The sequence below is a fragment of the Thermobia domestica genome, chromosome 4 (genome assembly GCF_964235325.1).
Source record: "Thermobia domestica chromosome 4, izTheDome1.hap1.1, whole genome shotgun sequence".
Taxonomy (NCBI): Eukaryota; Metazoa; Arthropoda; class Insecta; order Zygentoma; family Lepismatidae; genus Thermobia; species Thermobia domestica.
In genome coordinates, this window is record NC_137457.1 from 299,021,420 (window position 1) to 299,040,068 (window position 18,649).

Below are 18,649 nucleotides of genomic sequence, written 5' to 3' on the forward strand. Positions count from 1 at the left end.
GTTGCATAATCTGGAGAGATCGGCTTCTTATTTCTAGGAGATTCCGGATTCCCCCACTCCGTGAATTGCCATTTGCTTTCAAAGGCATGAAGAGAACTCTTTCATTTTGAATAACACCAGTGACATTCTGGTTTACCACTGCTTCCTTATAATGTAGTGAGCGTTTGGAACACACAGGGTGTAAAGTTATTTTTATTTATTTTTTTTTAACCCGGAAGATATGTTGCATCAAATAGAACTAAAAAGTGTTGTTAATAATAATAATAATAATAAACTCCTCTTACAAAAGCGATAGAGCGCGAAGTTTTGTAATGAAAATTAGTATCGTGGAAAATATTTCATTACTCTGTATAATAGTATTCATGAATTCCATGTTTTATAAATTAAAAAATAAAAATATTATTATCATACTTACTGTGATCCGTAGCATTTCCGTGTAAGCTCTTAATGTTGAAATGTGATAGTAGTAAACATATCAGTAATTAATGTGATTTTTTTTTAGTACTTTGTGGAATCTGGAGCTATGGCAGTGAGAAGAGTGAAGAAAGCAGACTTGAAGAGAATTGCAAAAGCCACAGGAGCCTCATATATGACATCATTAAGTAATATGGAAGGTAATTTTCTTTTTTCTTTTCTTTTTTTCTTTTTTTTAATTAAAGTTCGACGTTCCTTTTGAACACTAGGTTGTGTAGTGAGAACAAGACCTACTTAAAGTAGAGTTCGAACCAATACTCTGGCTTTTATGGGAGGCTTAGTACCCCTACCGGGTATTGAACCTATTGGCCACGAAGGGCCATTAAGAGATTCCTGGTAACATGGGCTTATTGGTCTATACGTTTGAATATTAAATGTGGGTTTATGTTTGGTATGAAACTGCTGAATAGTTACATTTAATTGAAAGTAAATTTCAAATTACAGCAAATAACCATACTTATACCCACGTGTTACTTTATAAACAGTGTGGGAACGAATTAGCAAATATGAGTGCGGTTGAAGGGTAAGAGAAAAAAAAAAAAAAACAAGGAATGTTTATGTGTGTGCTTTAAAGGATGCTTTGTCCTATCTGTTGATGACTCATGGTACTATTTCACTGTATATGCCATGCATGCGTAGATGTAGAAATGTCTAAGGAAAGGGGCAAATTATTTGACTAACCCTATTCATTTTGTACGCGGTTTTCAACATTAAAACTTTCTCGAAAATACGGTTTTGTGACATTCCTTCTTTTTTCCCTTGACCCTTCAGTTTTGTGTTATAGAGGTAAAATTCAGGTGACAAGCGTTAAAATGAAAGTGACTTTGTTTGTAAATTAACTCTTGAACCACCTGATCGATCTCGATCAAATTTTCAACATAGATGAGGTTCGACCTGGAATGGTTTTAATCTTTTCACTTTGACGATGCAACTTAGGGGAGGAGAGGGGGGGGAAGATATATATATATATATATATATATATATATATATATATATATATAAATGATCGAAAATGACCGATATTCGTGCTGAAGCCTTAATTTTCTGGATTGCTGAGAAGAACAGTGACATAGAACCCCCGCTTGGTCTAGTGGCTAGCACCTTGACTTCGGTTCGCGTGTCCCAGGTTCGAATCTCGGTGGGGGTACAGTTGAATGACCAAAGTGTTTCGGATTTCACTATAATCTGCGGTCCACGTCTCCTTTAGCCTAGCAGGCATAACCGTGAGACATTAAATTAAATCAAACGAAAAGAGAAAAGAAAGTGACATTTCCGATGTCGTTTAAATCCAAATTCAGCCTCGCAACTTGGGGGAGAGGGTTACATATTACTAATTTTTCTTATTCAAACCCAGCGAAGCGGGTAATTGAGGGTAGTTACAAATAAATAAATAAATAAATTGCTTTTTGATCTGTGTACTGTCCAGTTTGGGATAGCTTTACTTTTCACATTACTAAGAGAGAAGGTAAGGACTGAGGATTGATTCATCAATTAAAAAAAGAAATTGAATAGAATATTTACATTGGAAGAGAGACAAGAAGTACATATTGTATACAGTGTTGCGTATTTTTTATATTAATTTTTCTAGTTTTATTCTATCTTCATTAACTCAGTTCTTGGCTTTTAATTCGATTTAGATAATACTGAGTAAAGCTAGGGATAGCTGACTGTTTTAGTCAAAGCAGAAGAGCAAATATGTTGTTTGCATAATAGAAAAATGAAATCTTTGAGTTTTACGTCCCACGGTTATGCCGGTTAGGCTAAAGGAGACGGTGATGACGAGTAATGATTGAAATGGTGGAATGAAGAAAGTGGGAGGAAACGGGAGAACCGCGAGAAAAACCACGCACGGTGTTTGTCCACCACAAAGTTCACTTGACGGGGGTTTGCATAGTAGACAATTTGGTCGATCTGTTCGAAATTAAATCAAAAATAAAAATCAGGGAGAAGCATTTACTGAATCTGGTGACAGTGTACATTGGTTAATGTTGAGCTAAGTAATAATAATGATAGTTTCAGATCTGATTTCCAACTGATAAAGTACAATTTCCAGAAGACACGTGTCGGATAATGTGAATTCATGTAGCACTTCAAAATACAAAGTCCGTACTCTTCTTAACTACATGTTGTTCTATTCACTACCTTACCGTGTAATTTTGTAGTAAGATGAACCATAATGAAGATATCACAAACTTAAACTGGATTTGGTGAATTGAGAAGAAATAGAAGTAGCGGCAGTAATGTATTTCGGCTTCTCATTATTTGAGTTCACACTGCGTACATAAAATTTTGGCCATTAACGACACGATGGAGCGACATGATATTGCAATAGTAGTTTATTTGAGAAGTTGTTTCGAAGAGATTTTGAGCTCTACGATCGATATGACACGTGAGGTTATTTCTTACATAAAGTTTATGAAAACGATAGCGATCAGTTGTCGCATTGAAATCAAGCATTATTTCATTTTACGAACTGAGGCAATTCCTGGGGACATTCTGACTACTGGTACTTACCAAGTTACCGTCTGTTATGTAGACTGTTTGCTATTGGTAGTCATTTGGCACATATTCTATGTCACGTACCTTGTCATACACTAAGATACGTCCATTTGAAATTTCGTTACGTTGTTCTCGTAGTGCTAATGTCTCCCTGTCTGGCACAATAGAAAAAAAAATTGCTAAAAGCAAGTTGGTAGAGACAAAAATGATATGGGAATCGATAAACAGTATAATACAGTTTCACTAAATAATAGAGATGAATTGGTGTCCCATGGCCCGGGCAGCCTAGCACGGTTAGCTGGTTTAAACTAGCTGTTAAATAAAAAATGTTTAAACCAAAAAAAACTAAAAATGCTTTAAATCGTGTGAACTTCATGGTGATTTTTCCTCATATCAAACTATCATCTTTAGTTTTATCTCTGAATACCACTTATTCTAGCTTTGGAACTTGTTTTATACAATAAAAGACAAATCCTGACCAAAACACACATAATCTAATAAATAATAGCGTTACAGTTTCGACAAAATATCTCTGCCTTCATCAGACACATTATACATCAGGCACATCAGATAGTGTGTCTGATGAAGATATTTTGGTGAAACTGTAATACTATTATTTATTAGGTTATACTGTATATGCTTTGGTCAGAATTTGTCTTTTATCGTACAGTTTTATGTCCCTTTCACCTTTAAATCAAGGCGCACCATGCTCAATTCTCGGTCGAACCACAACCTTTCTTTCAAGTCGCGGTTCGGATGTTACTTTAAGCGAAAATCTCCTTGATAACCTCGGTATTACATAAGGATGTTAAGCTTAAACATACGAAATGAAACCAAATAGTATATTTCTGCTTGCCTGAATGCCTGTTTTATAAAGAAGCCAAGGTTGCATAAAAATTAGCAAAATTTATCGATTGCCTACAACATTAGCTTGGATAGGACTTCCAGTTTTTATTTTATTGAATAATATCTACATACTAAATTTGTAATTTAGTATCTCAGTTTTAGCGTACTAATTATGATACGTTGACCGTAAAATTTTACATGCGAAGCAATAACGGGATTTTAACGTTGTTACTTTGCATTTAAAGTAATAAAAGGATTTTCCCGGTGGCTAAGACAGGAATTCCCCGATTTAAGAAATTTACTTACCGTACCACCCAATTTTATAATGAAACGATTTCCGAATAAGCGAATATACTATTGGTGTTGGTGTAAACTGGGTGGAAGTTCCATTCTGCTGTTCCAAGTTCAAATGGAGGACAATTTCTCTCGGATGTAAGCCGAGAAGCAGTTTGGATTCCGCTTTAAGCTTACGTGATCCCTTCCATAATAACCCCATTGTTACATAACAACACCAAGGCGAAACAAACTTATTTCTTTCCATATGTAATATAAATACACAGATCAAATTATTTAAACAAAACAAAACTTTTTTTTATTTTTTTTCAATAAAAAACGTGGTTTTTGCCAACCATGCAGCCTAGGGAAGGAGCCTCACAAAGCTGCACAGCAAGCTAAATGGGCAGGAGGTCTTAAGAGCTCCAGGCAGGCTAGAAGGTTTCGGTTAGTTTCAAGTTCTCTCAAGAGCTCCAGAGCAAGCTAAGACAGTAGGAGGGATCAGCCAAGACTGATGTCGGTTGCGGTGATTCTTGGAATTTTATACCTCTTCCTGGATAGCGATAGCGCTGGTATTGTCTTTCCATCAAATGATTAGCCGTGACGATGGTTCGTGTCGTCTGCTGCGTGTAGTAGCTTTTAGAAAAATGCGTGTGGTGTTACAAATAAAAGCACATGTTGATGATTATAAGTAGAAGCAATAGCAGAATATTACAATAGCTTTATGTGTTACGTCCTTTGTTTGATTCCTTATGGTTGATCATCGAATGCACTGCAGTGGTTCAGATCCCACTGTTGTCTTGTTCTACCTGCTGATAAAGCTCGTAAACACAAGTTAGTCAATTATTTACAGTAACAACATTTAATGGGATATGTGCTATACCTCCAGTACTTCTTTACTGATAACAGAAACTATTTACAAGACTTGTATGAGGGTTTGTAATACGTAGTGTATCAAAGAATTAAAGTGATATATTAATTTCTTGTACTTCACAATATACTTCGCAATAGACACGCTTTTATACATAAAATAAATCCAAACAGTTGTTCCACAAGTTAAAAAAGGCTAATACGTTAACAAATTGATGCTGCAGTTTTCGTGACAAAATGTGTAGAATTCGCTCTGCGGAACATTTTGAATGAACAAGAAGTAATTATTTTTTCCATTCTATAATATTTTTTTTATGGTTTTTCTTCTTTCTTTCAATATTCACACGCACTCGATATTCTGCATGACGTGGATGTTGGGGCTATCTAAAATATATATTTTGAATTCTAACTTTAGCCCGCAGTGGGTCAGTGATAGTGTGTGTACGAGATAGAGTACTCTGGTGCATGGGGTACTTAGTTCGATCCCTGCTCGTGCCAAGTGCGCTTTCTGGTGGACAAACACCATGTTCGTGGGTTTTCTCGGGGTTCTCCCACTTTCTTCATTCCACCATTGCATTCATTTCTCATCATTATCATCTCCTTTAGGCTAGCCGGCATAACCGTGGGACGTAAAACGTAAAGATTTTTCGGATTCTAACTCGTCAACGGACATCAACTCTCAACTTTGAGATAACCAAAGGTCTTACTCAGTTTCTAAATCTGTATGTATAATTTTTTTTAAATAATAATTAATACTGGTAAGTACGTAAACCAGTTTTGGAAACCTCTGGCTGATCTAATTATTTAATTTAAAGTATTCTAAATGATTCCCTACAGTTATTTTCTGTAAGTGCAATAAAAGTAAAATATAATCTAACCTGTTGTGTTAAAATATATGTTATTCTTACATTGGCAACGTTAGATTCATTAACAGTCCACGATTACTGCTAATGCTTTTTTTAACAGTTTACTGATGATAAAGAAAAGGTGGTTTAGTTTATAGTTGCACTGTACCTAGTTCAACCATATATTGTGTCCCTCAGAGAAAGTCACTTAGCACATAAAGCAATTTACGAAACACAATGTAATTTATGGTTTGTAGTATATATGTACTGACAGACAGTTATTCAATATGATCACTCTTAGTTTTCACACCAGGCCACTCACATGCAATCGTCACACACACCCTATCTATGAATGCTATTGTTTCCACCAAAATTGCGTTGAGAGTTTCTAAATTGTAATGAGGTTTAGAGCAGGACTACTTCTCTAAAAATGTTCCACAGTCGGTAATTAATGGATTAAGAACGGGACTGCGTGAAAGCCAATCGTCACTTCTGACGGTGAGACACATTGGACATCAGCCAATGTTGTGTCGCTGTTGCCCTACATGTAGGTGTAGAATCTTCTTGAAATGTCCACTGGTTCCTGAAGAATTTGATAACTGTCTTCAACGTATCATTTCGCTAGTTGGCGGCACAAAGGCAATTGTGTAACATTCCATATCAAACCGTCACTGAAGCTGGGTGATTGGTCGCTTTCTATCTTAGGAATTTTGTGACCTCCTCCTGAGAACCATGCGCTTATATTCTCTAATTTTGATAGTTAAATTTTGCCTTTACAGTGAAAATGTTTTAATCTGTGAAAATGATTTGGTGGTGCTGACGTTTTGTGTATCTCTCAACTTCTCAAGCAGCTTCTTTGCTCTTGTTGCCCTTATGTGATACAAATGTGTTGTTAAGTTACGTCTATAACTGGTGAGGCGGTAGTACCCAACCCTCAGCTCTTTAATAATGTATGACACGGTACGAAGTAGGACTTTCATTTCCCTTGCCATGATCTTCTGCTTCCTGAACTGATTTTTGCGACTTCTTTGGGCAAGCGTTAATGAATGCTTGTATCCCTTGTTTCACGTAGTCACAGAGATAAGTTTCTCTTGGACCATTCCCAAGCGCTACCTGGAACTACTGTAGAGGCCGGTACAAGTTGGGACAGCAAATATAGCAGCAAAAAGTTTTTGCTTATTTTTTATTAGCTAACGTTGTCTTCGCTAATTTTACTTATCTCATGTACTTTCTTAGGCGAAGACAGCTTCGAAGTCAGTGCTATTGGAGAGGCAGCAGAGGTTGTGCAGGAAAGGATATGTGATGATGAACTGATTCTAATCAAAGGGTATGTATTTTTTTCTTTCTTTTTTTTTTTAAAAAAAAATATTTTTTGATTAAGATAATGTCTTGTTTTAGATTTCGACTATCTAGTGAACCCTTATAGATTATGCAAATATGACCTAATATTAATGAAAGAAGACAGCCAATTTAAACTTATTTTTATACACCAAATTCTTGGTGTGTAAAAAATAAGTTTAAATCGGTTATTTCCTCTTCTCATTAATATATAAAATCACAACCGTCAAAAAGGTGTTCTCAATACATGGATTGTCCAAGCACAGCAGCTAGGCTGTGGTACAAGCCATGTGGTCTTAGTGGACTACAGGAGTGAGAGGATGTTTGGCTGTTCTGGGAAGTGGACTGGATGGCGTAGTGGTTAACACATCGGCACGGTATGCTGGAGACCCTGGGTTCGAGTCCCAGACCAGTTAATCACTTTTTCACTCTTTGTATGTTATGATCTCCTAATACTTGAAAGCACACTGAATCTGCCTATAATAATAATAATACCTCAAAGGAACATGCCGTCCTATATTTAACTGGGAGATTTGCGGCCAGTGCCTTAGCTCCAACTTAAATATTTCCTGATTTATGGACTTGAGTGAAGTTCGTTAGAAGAGTATGCCATGATCTAGCATTGAGAGGTGGACTTACTATTAGATCTCTTAATAACTTAACGACATATATGAAAAGTGAAAGGGAAAAAAAAGTTGCGTATTCGCCGGAAACTAAAACAAATTATCGAAATTAAGAAAAATATTGTGCTGATAACAGTGTAAGAAAATTGGAAAATTAACGAATTACTGTATTTACCGGTTTATCCATTATATGTATTCAATTTTAATGAAAAATATTATGACTTGTATATTGTAAGATTTTTAAGTACAGTGATATTTTAGCACAAAGCATATGCGAAGGAGTTAACAATGCTTAACTAAATGTTAAATCTCACACGCTTCTGGGGATGTGTATAGCGCGTGTGCGTCTAGAGAAAAGCATACATAAACTTTGGGTCATACTTAAGAGTTCTTTTTCCAAGAATTCTGAAAACCTTGTTCACCTCTCTAAACCTTTTGCTACTATACTTCGCGACACGTGGTTGAGAGTTATGATCCCTTGTGGTTAAAAACCAATGTTGCCTCAATTCCTTTCCTTTTTCCTAGTTGACTTTTTTAATTTTTGTTGTTGTTAACTGAAAATAGGAAGGAAAGCTTTCTCCTTATTTTGCCGGACTTTAACTACACAAGTGGATCAGAGGTACGGCAACACTGAGAGCAGTGACAGCTTACACGCTCGCGAGGACTAACCGAGGGTTGTGGGGGTGAAAAGAAGCAGTGGTTGGGGAAAGAGACCTTTAAGGCTGTCCCGATGTATACTATGAAATGATAAAGTGAATGTGTATCACTAAACTGTATGTGGCTGGAATGTTGTTGCACACCGTAAAGACACAAGGAAGATATGAAATAACACAGAACCGGAAATACTCACTGAAATTGAAATAATAAATATCCGTAGCATCGGAAAAGACGCATTCCATTTTTAGACTTATTCTCAGAGGAGGAAAAGGAAAATAAAGCGCCTTATACCGGCAAATACGGTACATAACTGTAATACAGATTACATTATATTACGATTTAAAATAGTGGTAATTTATTAATTTTAGTTTGTAGCAGTAAATTATACTATTTACTGTATGATGAGAAGGAGTGTGAATGATTATTTCTATGTTCATTACTTAATTTTTATTATTTGCAGACCCAAAGCCCGCACAGCTAGTTCGATTATCCTTCGTGGTCCCAATGACTTCTACTGTGATGAGATGGAGCGCTCTGTACATGATGCTTTGTGTGTTGTGAAGCGAGTGTTGGAGAGCAAAACAGTAGTCGCTGGAGGTGGTGCTGTTGAGGCTGCGTTGTCCATCTATTTGGAGAACTTCGCTACATCTTTGGTGAGCATATTTATATGTGATTTAATTCATCACTATAACTGTTACTCTTTGTGCCTTGACCTACCCGCTAATAGTTTTCTCATGGAGATGCCCTGCGTAATTAAGGGTGATAAAACAAGTTACTAGGAATTAGTTCACAGGATAAGGTTTTAATCAAACCACAAATAGCAGTTCATGTAACTGAGATGTGGCCAGGCTGAAATGCTTAAATATGATTTCGGTATGATTCAGGAGCATAAAGATAGTGAAAAGTACTTAACCCTAGGAATCAAAAAGAGGGCGGGGGGGGGGGGGGTAAATTAGTTATAAAAGTATAGAGTTAATATCGAAGTGCTATACTCAATGGTCGACTTACTGGGAGGGATTTTCGCAGTAAAATGAGAAGTTGCAGGGAAAAAAAAATGTAGGCTTTGTTCGGAATGGCTACAAGGTTAAAGAACACAGTGTTTCGGAATACTGACACATGCATTTATATTGAATAATTGTTCTTAGGATAAGTTCTGTGCAAAGAAAATCATGTTGCATGGATTAGGTAATTCAGGAATCTCTTATATTCTCTTTTGTTGTGGAATCTCTATCTCTAATTATGTAAAGACAGTCATGTGAGGATTAGTTGAATTACTAGGAGTAACTCGTATGAGACTCATATGTGGAATATGGAAGTTGAGTACAATAAATATATCAGGAGTGATAACTGTGTTTATGTTTGGTCTTGTAAGGACATTTAAACCTAACTCGGAGCAAAAGAACGTACTCTCATAAATGACGAGCTTTCTCAGTAATGTATGTGTAGGATGATAATAATTGTTATTGGCACAGATACAGTTTATACGTTTCTTACATGTTGCTCTCGCTCTCCATAAATAAGTAACAGGCTCCAGCGAAAAGAAGAGTGAATTAGTCAGGAGAAAGAACTACTTCTGCATGCATAGAATTCTTGGCCATATGGTTATCTACGATTATTGGTACTGAGTGAAGATTTTCTAGGATTTCCAGCAGAACGCAATTTATTGTGGACAAAGACAAAGAGCTTAGAGTTCAACTTGGAATTACTCTGTGTGATAATTCATCATGTCATTGATTTAATGCAAAGACATGTTGTGGGGAAGAAATTTTCCTTCGACTGTACTGCATCGATCACAGATTCACTTTGAAAATATTTTCTGTGCTAAGTACTAATGAACTTAAAAATAACTCCTAAACAAAAATAACTTAAAAATAATAATTCTACCATTATTGTCCATCTCATTATCACCGTCTCCCTTACCTTCGGTGCAAATCATGGGATGTTAAACGTAAAGAAAAGTTACCACAACATTGCGGGCGGTAATATTTAACAAGAAATATAAGGGAAAGGCTAGCACTTACCTCTAAAAAAGCAAAGTATTTTTCTAGTTTCAAAGTAGTTCAGCCTAATTACAATTCGAAAATAATTTTAAAACATGGGGAGAAGTGTGGATGGGTAAAATAGGTTATAAAGGATTTAAAATATGCGAGGCGTAAATATTCTTGTCGGACATAAACAGATATTAACGGTAACTCACTTGTCAACGTTCAGTGTTGTTCACTATTATTATTATTATTACCACCTTCCAGATGGCGGAAATATGTAGTAAAAAACGCTGCTTCAAATATTTATGGCTCCTTTATCTAAACTGAGTGTAGGTTTCTCTTTATAAATGTAAAAGGTTTCTTTAATTTTTCGTTCAGTTGTTTTTCTTTCTCTGCCAAACATGAAAACAATAACTGAGCGAAAAATTAAAGAAGCCTTTTACATTTATAAAGAGAAACCTACACTCAATTTAGATAAAAAAAAAAAAGACGTAAATGATATTTGGAGCTGTCTTTTTACTACTTACTTCCGCCGTCTGAAAGGTACAAAAACGAACAACACTGGAAAGCAAGTGGCCATTAATATTGGTTCATTTCCGACGAGAAGATTTGTGCTTCGCATTTTTTAAATCCTTTTAACCATTTTTTAACCTTTCCACATTTCTCCTTCATGTTTTAAATTCCCTTTGAACTGTTTTTAGGCTGAAGATGAAGTTTTCCGAAAGCGCTTCCTAGAATAATACTTTGGTTCTTATTGCGGTGAGTACTAGCCTTTTGCTTATATTTCTTGGTAAAGACTTTTAAGGAAGCAGTGCTCAGCGAGTTTATCTTCGTCAACTGTGAATCCAGTTTGCGGAAATGAATCTCTGCTCTTTCAAATTTATGGACTACGAAGTCAGTAAGCATTTCAGTTACTACAGTTATATGTCGACCTACTGTAGTGAAATTTATGTAAGCTTATTTGAATATATGTTAGAATAGAATGCAGTTCGGAAGATTATTCTAATGTCTACGCCATTGTGGGGGTGCATACTTTATTATGGAAGTAAAGATACGTCTTAAAGAATGGGGAACTAAAAGTAAAAAGAAGGAAGTATGTTAAGTCCTTGAACATAATTTGCAGTGAAATAGGAACTGTTTTAAGTATAGTTTATTGATGAGAAGTAATACTATACATCATCAATCAATCGAGAAGAAATCTTCAATAAAACAAGAGAAAGGAAAGAAGTGGGAATTTCACATGTGTATCGCGACCTTTAATTGCGTAATTTTGATATGCTATTCTGATTTTATCACCGCAAATTGGAAATGTTAACATTGTTTTGATAAGTTTTTAAGTATTTCGAACAAAGAGTATATTTAGGGAAAAATACACCTTCTCCGTTTTGTAATTCCTGTTGATTTATTTATTTCAGAGTTCCCGAGAGCAGTTAGCTATTGCAGAGTTCGCCCGCTCGTTATTAATTATACCAAAAACATTAGCTGTAAATGCAGCACAGGATGCAACAGATCTCGTAGCTAAGCTTCGAGCCTATCATAATTCCAGTCAAACAAAGGTGGACCATGCTAATCTTAAGTGGTAAGTTTAATCGCAACCAATCTCTCTCTGTCTAACAACTTGGATTCAAGTATTGTAATTATTTCCCAGCCAGTAGAGCTATTTTCGTGTACTTCATTTTGTGGGTAGATGGTTGAAAAGTACAGGTTGAATCAAAATTATGTAAACACTATTTGAGAGAAATTATGTAAACACTAGTCAGAGTTTTCGTTATACAGTCTCAACCTACTCATCAGCACAATTAATGCACATAAACCAACGTTCAACAGTTCAATTTAGTGAACGAAACATATTTCAGGGGGAATGTTGGATATCACACCTTTTATTCTGTCCTTGATTTCTTCGGTGTCTCTCACTTTTGTACTATACTCGCGCTCCTTTATCATACCCCATAACCAGAAGTCATTGGGTGTGAGGTCCTGAGATTGGGGAGGCCATGCCAACTGTCTGCCGCGACCAATCCAACGATTTGGGAACGTTTGATCAAAATAAGCGAGAACAGCACGAGTAAAATGAAGCTATGCACCATCATGTTAAAAATAACCTCTTCCAAATTGTAGGGTGATGTTATCAATGGCAAACTCTTGCAGCATTTGAAAGTAGTCATCTGCAGTCATCGTTGGAGTTGTAAAGAAAACTGGGCCAATTACACCAGTAGCGGTCACGGCTCACCACACAGTCACCTTCGGGGGTGCAAGTTCATAATCACGAGCGATACATGAATGTTCAGTACCCCAGAAAATTGTTATGACGATTAACATGACCATTGGTATGAAAGGTAGCTTCGTCACTGAAAATTATTTGACTAACAGTGCCCGGCTGCATCCGTGACATTTCAGCTAGAATCTCACAGCATTCTACTTGTACCTGTTTCTGTCGAGCAGTCAAAGCTTGAACGATTTGTAGGTAGTATAGTCGCATGCCCAGGTCCTTGGATAAAATTCGGTGCTAGGGGCCGCGGTGGCTAGTGGTAGTGTGTTCACCTCTGGTGATTGGGGTCCTTAATTCGGTCCCAGCTCGCGCCAAATGAACTTTGTAGTGGACAAACACCGTGTGCGTCGGTTTTCTCGGGATACGCCCGTTTCCTCCCATTTCATTCATTCCATCATTTCATTCATTTCTCATCACCGTCACCTTTAGCGTAGCCGGCAAATCTGTGGGATGTAAAACTTGTTTTCATTTCGAATTCTTTTCACTGTCGTCTGTGGAATCCCTGTTTCCAGACTGCAACATCATCTCGATTTGGTTGGACTCCGTAGTATGGCCTCCTGCACTGTAGCAATGTTTAATTCACTTTTGTCAGTTCTAGGTCGCCCCGCATTTCCGCAGTAATGGTCTGCCACGGATACAGTTGCTACAGACTTCTGGTAAGTGCGATAAATTGTTAAACGAGTTGATGGCCATCGATCTGGAAATCGTTCTGCAGACATTCGACACACTTCTGTTGCCGACTACACAACTTCCATTAAGCTTCCCACCACTCTTCTGTGCTCCAATGTGAGTCTGTCAGCCTGTAATAGGAAACAAAACAAACTTCAGAGTGTTCACATAATTTTGTCTCACCTTGTGTATAGATTTCTAGTAACATTATATAGAGTGGTTCAGTTTAAGAACGTACAAATATGTAAATTGAATGTTGCTTATTCTATGCTTGATACTACGTATAACTTAGATAGCGAAACGCACATATTTCCATTATGGGATGTGGATCGGTACCATTAATGCCACCGTTACCCCTGAAGGTGTTAATGAATTGACTCTATTAGCGAATTCAGCCGAAATGATCTCTGTAGCTGTCTATTGCAAAAAGCTTACTTTCGTTTAAGAGTTAGGCTGTTAGTAACAGACGGATGTAATAATATTACAATATTACAAGCACCACTTAGCGTGATTGTAATAAAATCTTACTAAGACAAGCATTTACCTGTAATCTGTGTTACAGTCTCGTCGACATAACGCTGTTTTCATCATGTACATGAAAGTACAATTTAATACCATAGCTTACCGTATATGCAAGACACATGTATTTAAAAAAAAAAAAAAAAAAAGCCGCCTGAGAGTGCAGCCAGTCTAGTCTTGAGCACTTCACTGTCGTTGAAACACTTCGATGTAAACCAGTTTTTCAAGTGAAGAAAACAGAGATCGATGTGAGCAAGGTCAGGGCTGTAAGGAAGATGATTGAATAGTCCCCAACGAAATCGTTGAATTTTTTCAACAGTATGAGCAGCTGTTTGTGGGTGTGCATTGTCATGGATCAGAAGAATTTCCCTCCACAATTTTGGATGGCATGTCCCTGATTATTTAGTGTTAGGCAATACATATCTGGCATAGTTGTTCGTCCTGGTTCCAAGAACCACACCTTTTTGGTCCTGAAACATGGTTACCATGCTTTTATGAACTGATTGTGTTTGAGTTCTTCGCTTTAAGAGAACAAGAGTGCCACTTTTGCATTGACTGCTGCTTCGACACCCATTGTCGTATGATTTCAAGGTATCATCCGTCCTGTGAGAAAAGAGGTTATCCCCATCCTCTTCGCAGTGGACCCAACAAGTCACGTACAACTGTCATTATTTGCTCTTTCTGAACGTCTGTCAGCATTTTTGGTATCTACCTCGTACACAGGTTGTGATAGCCGAACTTGTCAATCACAATTCGATGCACTGTTTTCGCAGACACTTCCGAAAACTTTGTGTCGAGTTCAGTTATTGTGAACCGGCGATTGGATCGCACTTTCTCGTTAACGCATTCCACCAGATCATCCGTCTGAACACTAGGCTTCCGCTACGTTCAAAGTAATGAACATTTGAGCGCCCTTCCCGAAACTCTGCGCACCATTGCCTGACCTTTTCTTCACCCATTATTGTCGGTCCGTAAATGGCACAAAATTCATGCATTCTGTCCTTTGGCGTTCAGAATCGTATCACAGATCTTACTTCACATTTGGCGGGATTTTTATATTACAGCAGCCATTTCACCTTACCTGCTACTTGCAAGTACGTAACTCCACTTGGGACAATTCTCTCTCTGTTGCAAGCCATGCTCAGCTTCATCAATGTTGCCAACCCCGTTTTTTTTATGCTCCTCATATTTGAGAAAATGAGAGGTCACTTTTACCAACCATTTAAGAATTTTCCTTTTGTTTGTACATTTCTCAAGGGGACACTGTAGTCTAGTGGTTAGAGCGTTGGATTCGTGTCCGCGTGGTCCCGGCCGGTGCTTCCCCAATTTTTGGCGTCTACCCACCGTCGTGAGGCAAACTGAGGAGTAAAGTAAATAAATAACGTGACGGCCTCTAAATCTAGAAAGCTCCCGATACACCGATTAGCAATAGGGCGACACGGCGCACTGACCACTGTTCGTCGCTAGACTGGACGTAGTTCTACTAAACGCTAACAGATGGCGTGAAGCGGCTCAGGCCCACAAATCGGGCCGTTACGTCATTTTTTTTTCCATTTGTAAATTTGTAAATAGGCGAAAATTTCGACACAACCAAAAAGTAGGTTCGAATTAAAAAAATTTAGAACAGTAGAAAATGAAATGAAAAATTTTATTGGTTGTTAGCAGTGTCTTCCACTCGTTTTCCGCTAGATTGTACTGTCTAATATATCTAAAAGCAATGTACGTTTCCGAAGCTGTAACACAGGTTAATGATAATGTATTCGCTTTGGTGATTCATATGAATTTGAGAGAAAAAAAAAAAGTGTATTGTTTCAGAGCTACGTTTTTTAAGATTCAGATTGCAAACTGGTAAATCGAAGCGGGTTGAAAGTTTGAAACTTAAGCTGTAAAACACCCGTGTGCAACGGCCGGCCCGCAGGTCATATACGGCCCGCGTAACCTTGTCTTCCGGACCGCTGGTCAGTTATTGAAAAAAAAAAAAAATATTATTATAACTTTTCTTTTTTACAAAACCTGTTAAGGGTGAACTGGAAATTTTCCATCGACCACACAGTGCGAAACGTGGTAACGCTCTGAAGACAAGCACTTGACAAGCGCAGGTACTTGGGGGAAATTTCCCTCGGTATAAGGATTGTTAGATATACCGACAAAGTTCTAAATACATTATTCTGCTCCTCTTTAGTGAGCAAATACAGTATTGTGGATATCAGTATAACAGTTATTTTGTGTTATTGTGATGTAAATTACGATGAACATTTTCTATCATTTAGTACTATACTATTCAATTGTCGTAAAAATGATATACCTACAGTGAGGCCCGCGACGCCATTTAGTGCTCTGTGATTGGCCCGCCCACTGTTCCAAGTTGCACACCCCTGCTGTAAAATCTTTTGAATATGATGCTTATTACTCTGTATAAGATTATAATACTTATCTAAAACTTTTTCTCTCTTCTGCTTTGCAGGGTGGGCCTGGATTTGTACGAGGGTACTGTCCGGGACAATAAAAAGGCAGGTGTTCTCGAACCAGCTATCTCCAAAATCAAGAGCTTAAAATTTGCGACAGAAGCTGCTATTACGATTTTGCGTATCGACGATATGATTCGCTTGAACCCAGAGAAAAAAGATGAAAAATCGTACAGAAATGCATATGAGAGTGGTGCATTAGAAGATTAAATAAAAACAAATTCTTGAGTATTGAAACTGAAAGGCACTTAGAATTAGTTTAAAAATGAATGAAGACACTAGCTCGTTCTTACAGGTGGTCTAATGAACTATCCAGCCAGTAATTTCCAGTGTTTGTGGTTTGGAACTTCAATATGTTATAACAATTACATATTTAAATATAAAATGCGTAGGAAAAAAAAATAATAATTAATGGTTTTCTCAGCTTTTCGGCTAACATATAAAATGTAAAAATTAATTTATTGACAGGATTTATTTTTTTCTTTCTTTTTTTTTTCATTCTGTAGTGTTATATGCAATAAATTCATAAGAACTCAAGTGCAGTTCTACCTCGGGAACAAAGATGAAACGAATTTAAACGTTTCGATTAATATTAAACGCTTTTTTTCACCCGCTTCTCCCGCCGTGTAAAGAAAAAAAAATTCTGAAGTCACAAAGGCAGTCATATCATTTTGTGGTATTGTTTAGTGTTTTTCGTAAGGTGTTGCGTTTTTAGTGAATTGTGAAATGTTTGTGCTAGTTGTTCAGTTAGTTGATGTTTAACACTACTTTGTTCCACTTGAGAAGGACGCGTAAATGAGAGGCCTAATTGAGGAAAGACAGTGGGGAAATTAACCTCTTATATTGTACTAAGTATTTTTTTTTCATTTCTGTCCACTGCTTTGAAATATTTAATAAAGCTTTATATAATATTTGTTACTTCACTTCTTTCCGTTAAACATCTAGCTGAACCTGTTCTCTCTAGACGGCGCATCATTCACATATGAACATGAGTCTCCTTGTCATTTCTCACAATATCTGTACATGCCCCTTTACAGACACAAAGTGAAAGACGTCTTGATAAAAAGCGGCAAGGGGTACCCTTGCCTACTTTAGGTTGGAGTTTCTAATTCATGTATGATCAGTGTTTTCTTTCTTCTTGCATGCAGTATGTAATAAGCAAATACATTACATACACAATTAATTATAATGTCATTATATATAGTGTTCATTGGGCAAAACACTCCATACAGTAAAGATTCATCGTAGATTGGAGAAACAGTTATCCCTCATTATTTGGCCATGAAACAAACGCCTGAGAGAGATACAACTCATGTATACAGGTATCTGGTGTTGGAATGTATAACTCGCAGGATACGATGTTTTTTTTTAATCAACACTTCCAGTGTACTCCTAAAAAAAAAGTAATAAAGATTTTTTTTATAAAATCAATTAGAACTGGACAATCTACACAATTTGGGATCGACCAGTGAAAACGTTATGTTTCTAAAGACTTTGACAAACATCTTGGCATTTGAGCTAAACAAATAAGACGCAAGCTCTGGCGCGACGTTGGCAAATGGTAAAGGGGTGTGGCTGTAGCTAAGTAGACAAACTACAGCGCGATCAGGTGGCAGGGGATAGACGTGGATGTGTACAAAATAAACGTGGCAATACCGCTGGCCTCATTTGCTAGCAGTGTTTAAAGGGAACTTGGAGCGCCGCCTCCAAATGCCAAGAAGTTTGTCACGCCGTTTAGCACTTGTGGTTTTCGAGATCTCATTGTCGAAAGGATTGGAGACAAACATATAAACTTTACTTGACCACAAACATACAAACCTAGCATTTTAATATATAGATAGAGGTAAATCTATAAAAAGTCAAAAATTCGTTTACCCGAGTGGTTCGTCGTGGTGATTCTAAAAGCTGCGATATTTCGTTGACTTTTTAAAGGACAATCCTGTAAAATAAGATAGTATGAGAACACTAGCTATAGTTAAGTTGTCCTATTTCACAAGTGGTGAGAGACGTATGAAGCTATAAATTTTGCCTTTGTAATGAAGACATCTTTTTGCTTCACACTAGATGAAAGAAAAGAAAAAAAAACATAGAGTAAGCAGCTGTTTAATACATAATACCGTTGCAGCATATGTTCGTCAATGTTGACAGATAGTCAACAAATACTTTACTTTATTATTTTGGAGTCAGAAAGTGTGACTTGATTTCAGTTAAAGATCATTAAGCTTCACCATAGTCATAAAATGATATCAGTAGCTCCACTGTGCTTGTAACAGTGATAAATCTCTTCAAAAGGTACACTCATGTCCAAAATGATTGT

General features: G+C 37.0%; 1 protein-coding gene across 1 annotated transcript in view; it reads left to right on the forward strand.

Moving 5' to 3' along the window:
* Positions 1 to 17,250, forward strand: part of CCT1 (chaperonin containing TCP1 subunit 1) — a 48,258-nt gene extending 31,008 nt beyond the window's left edge. The window contains exons 9-13 of the mRNA XM_081756340.1: positions 503 to 614; positions 7,044 to 7,134; positions 8,886 to 9,078; positions 11,826 to 11,989; positions 16,332 to 17,250. Coding sequence (XP_081612466.1) covers positions 503 to 614; positions 7,044 to 7,134; positions 8,886 to 9,078; positions 11,826 to 11,989; positions 16,332 to 16,542 — 771 coding nt within the window. The 3' untranslated portion in view covers positions 16,543 to 17,250. The remainder of the gene's footprint in view (positions 1 to 502; positions 615 to 7,043; positions 7,135 to 8,885; positions 9,079 to 11,825; positions 11,990 to 16,331) is intronic.
* The last annotated feature ends 1,399 nt before the right edge of the window (positions 17,251 to 18,649 follow it).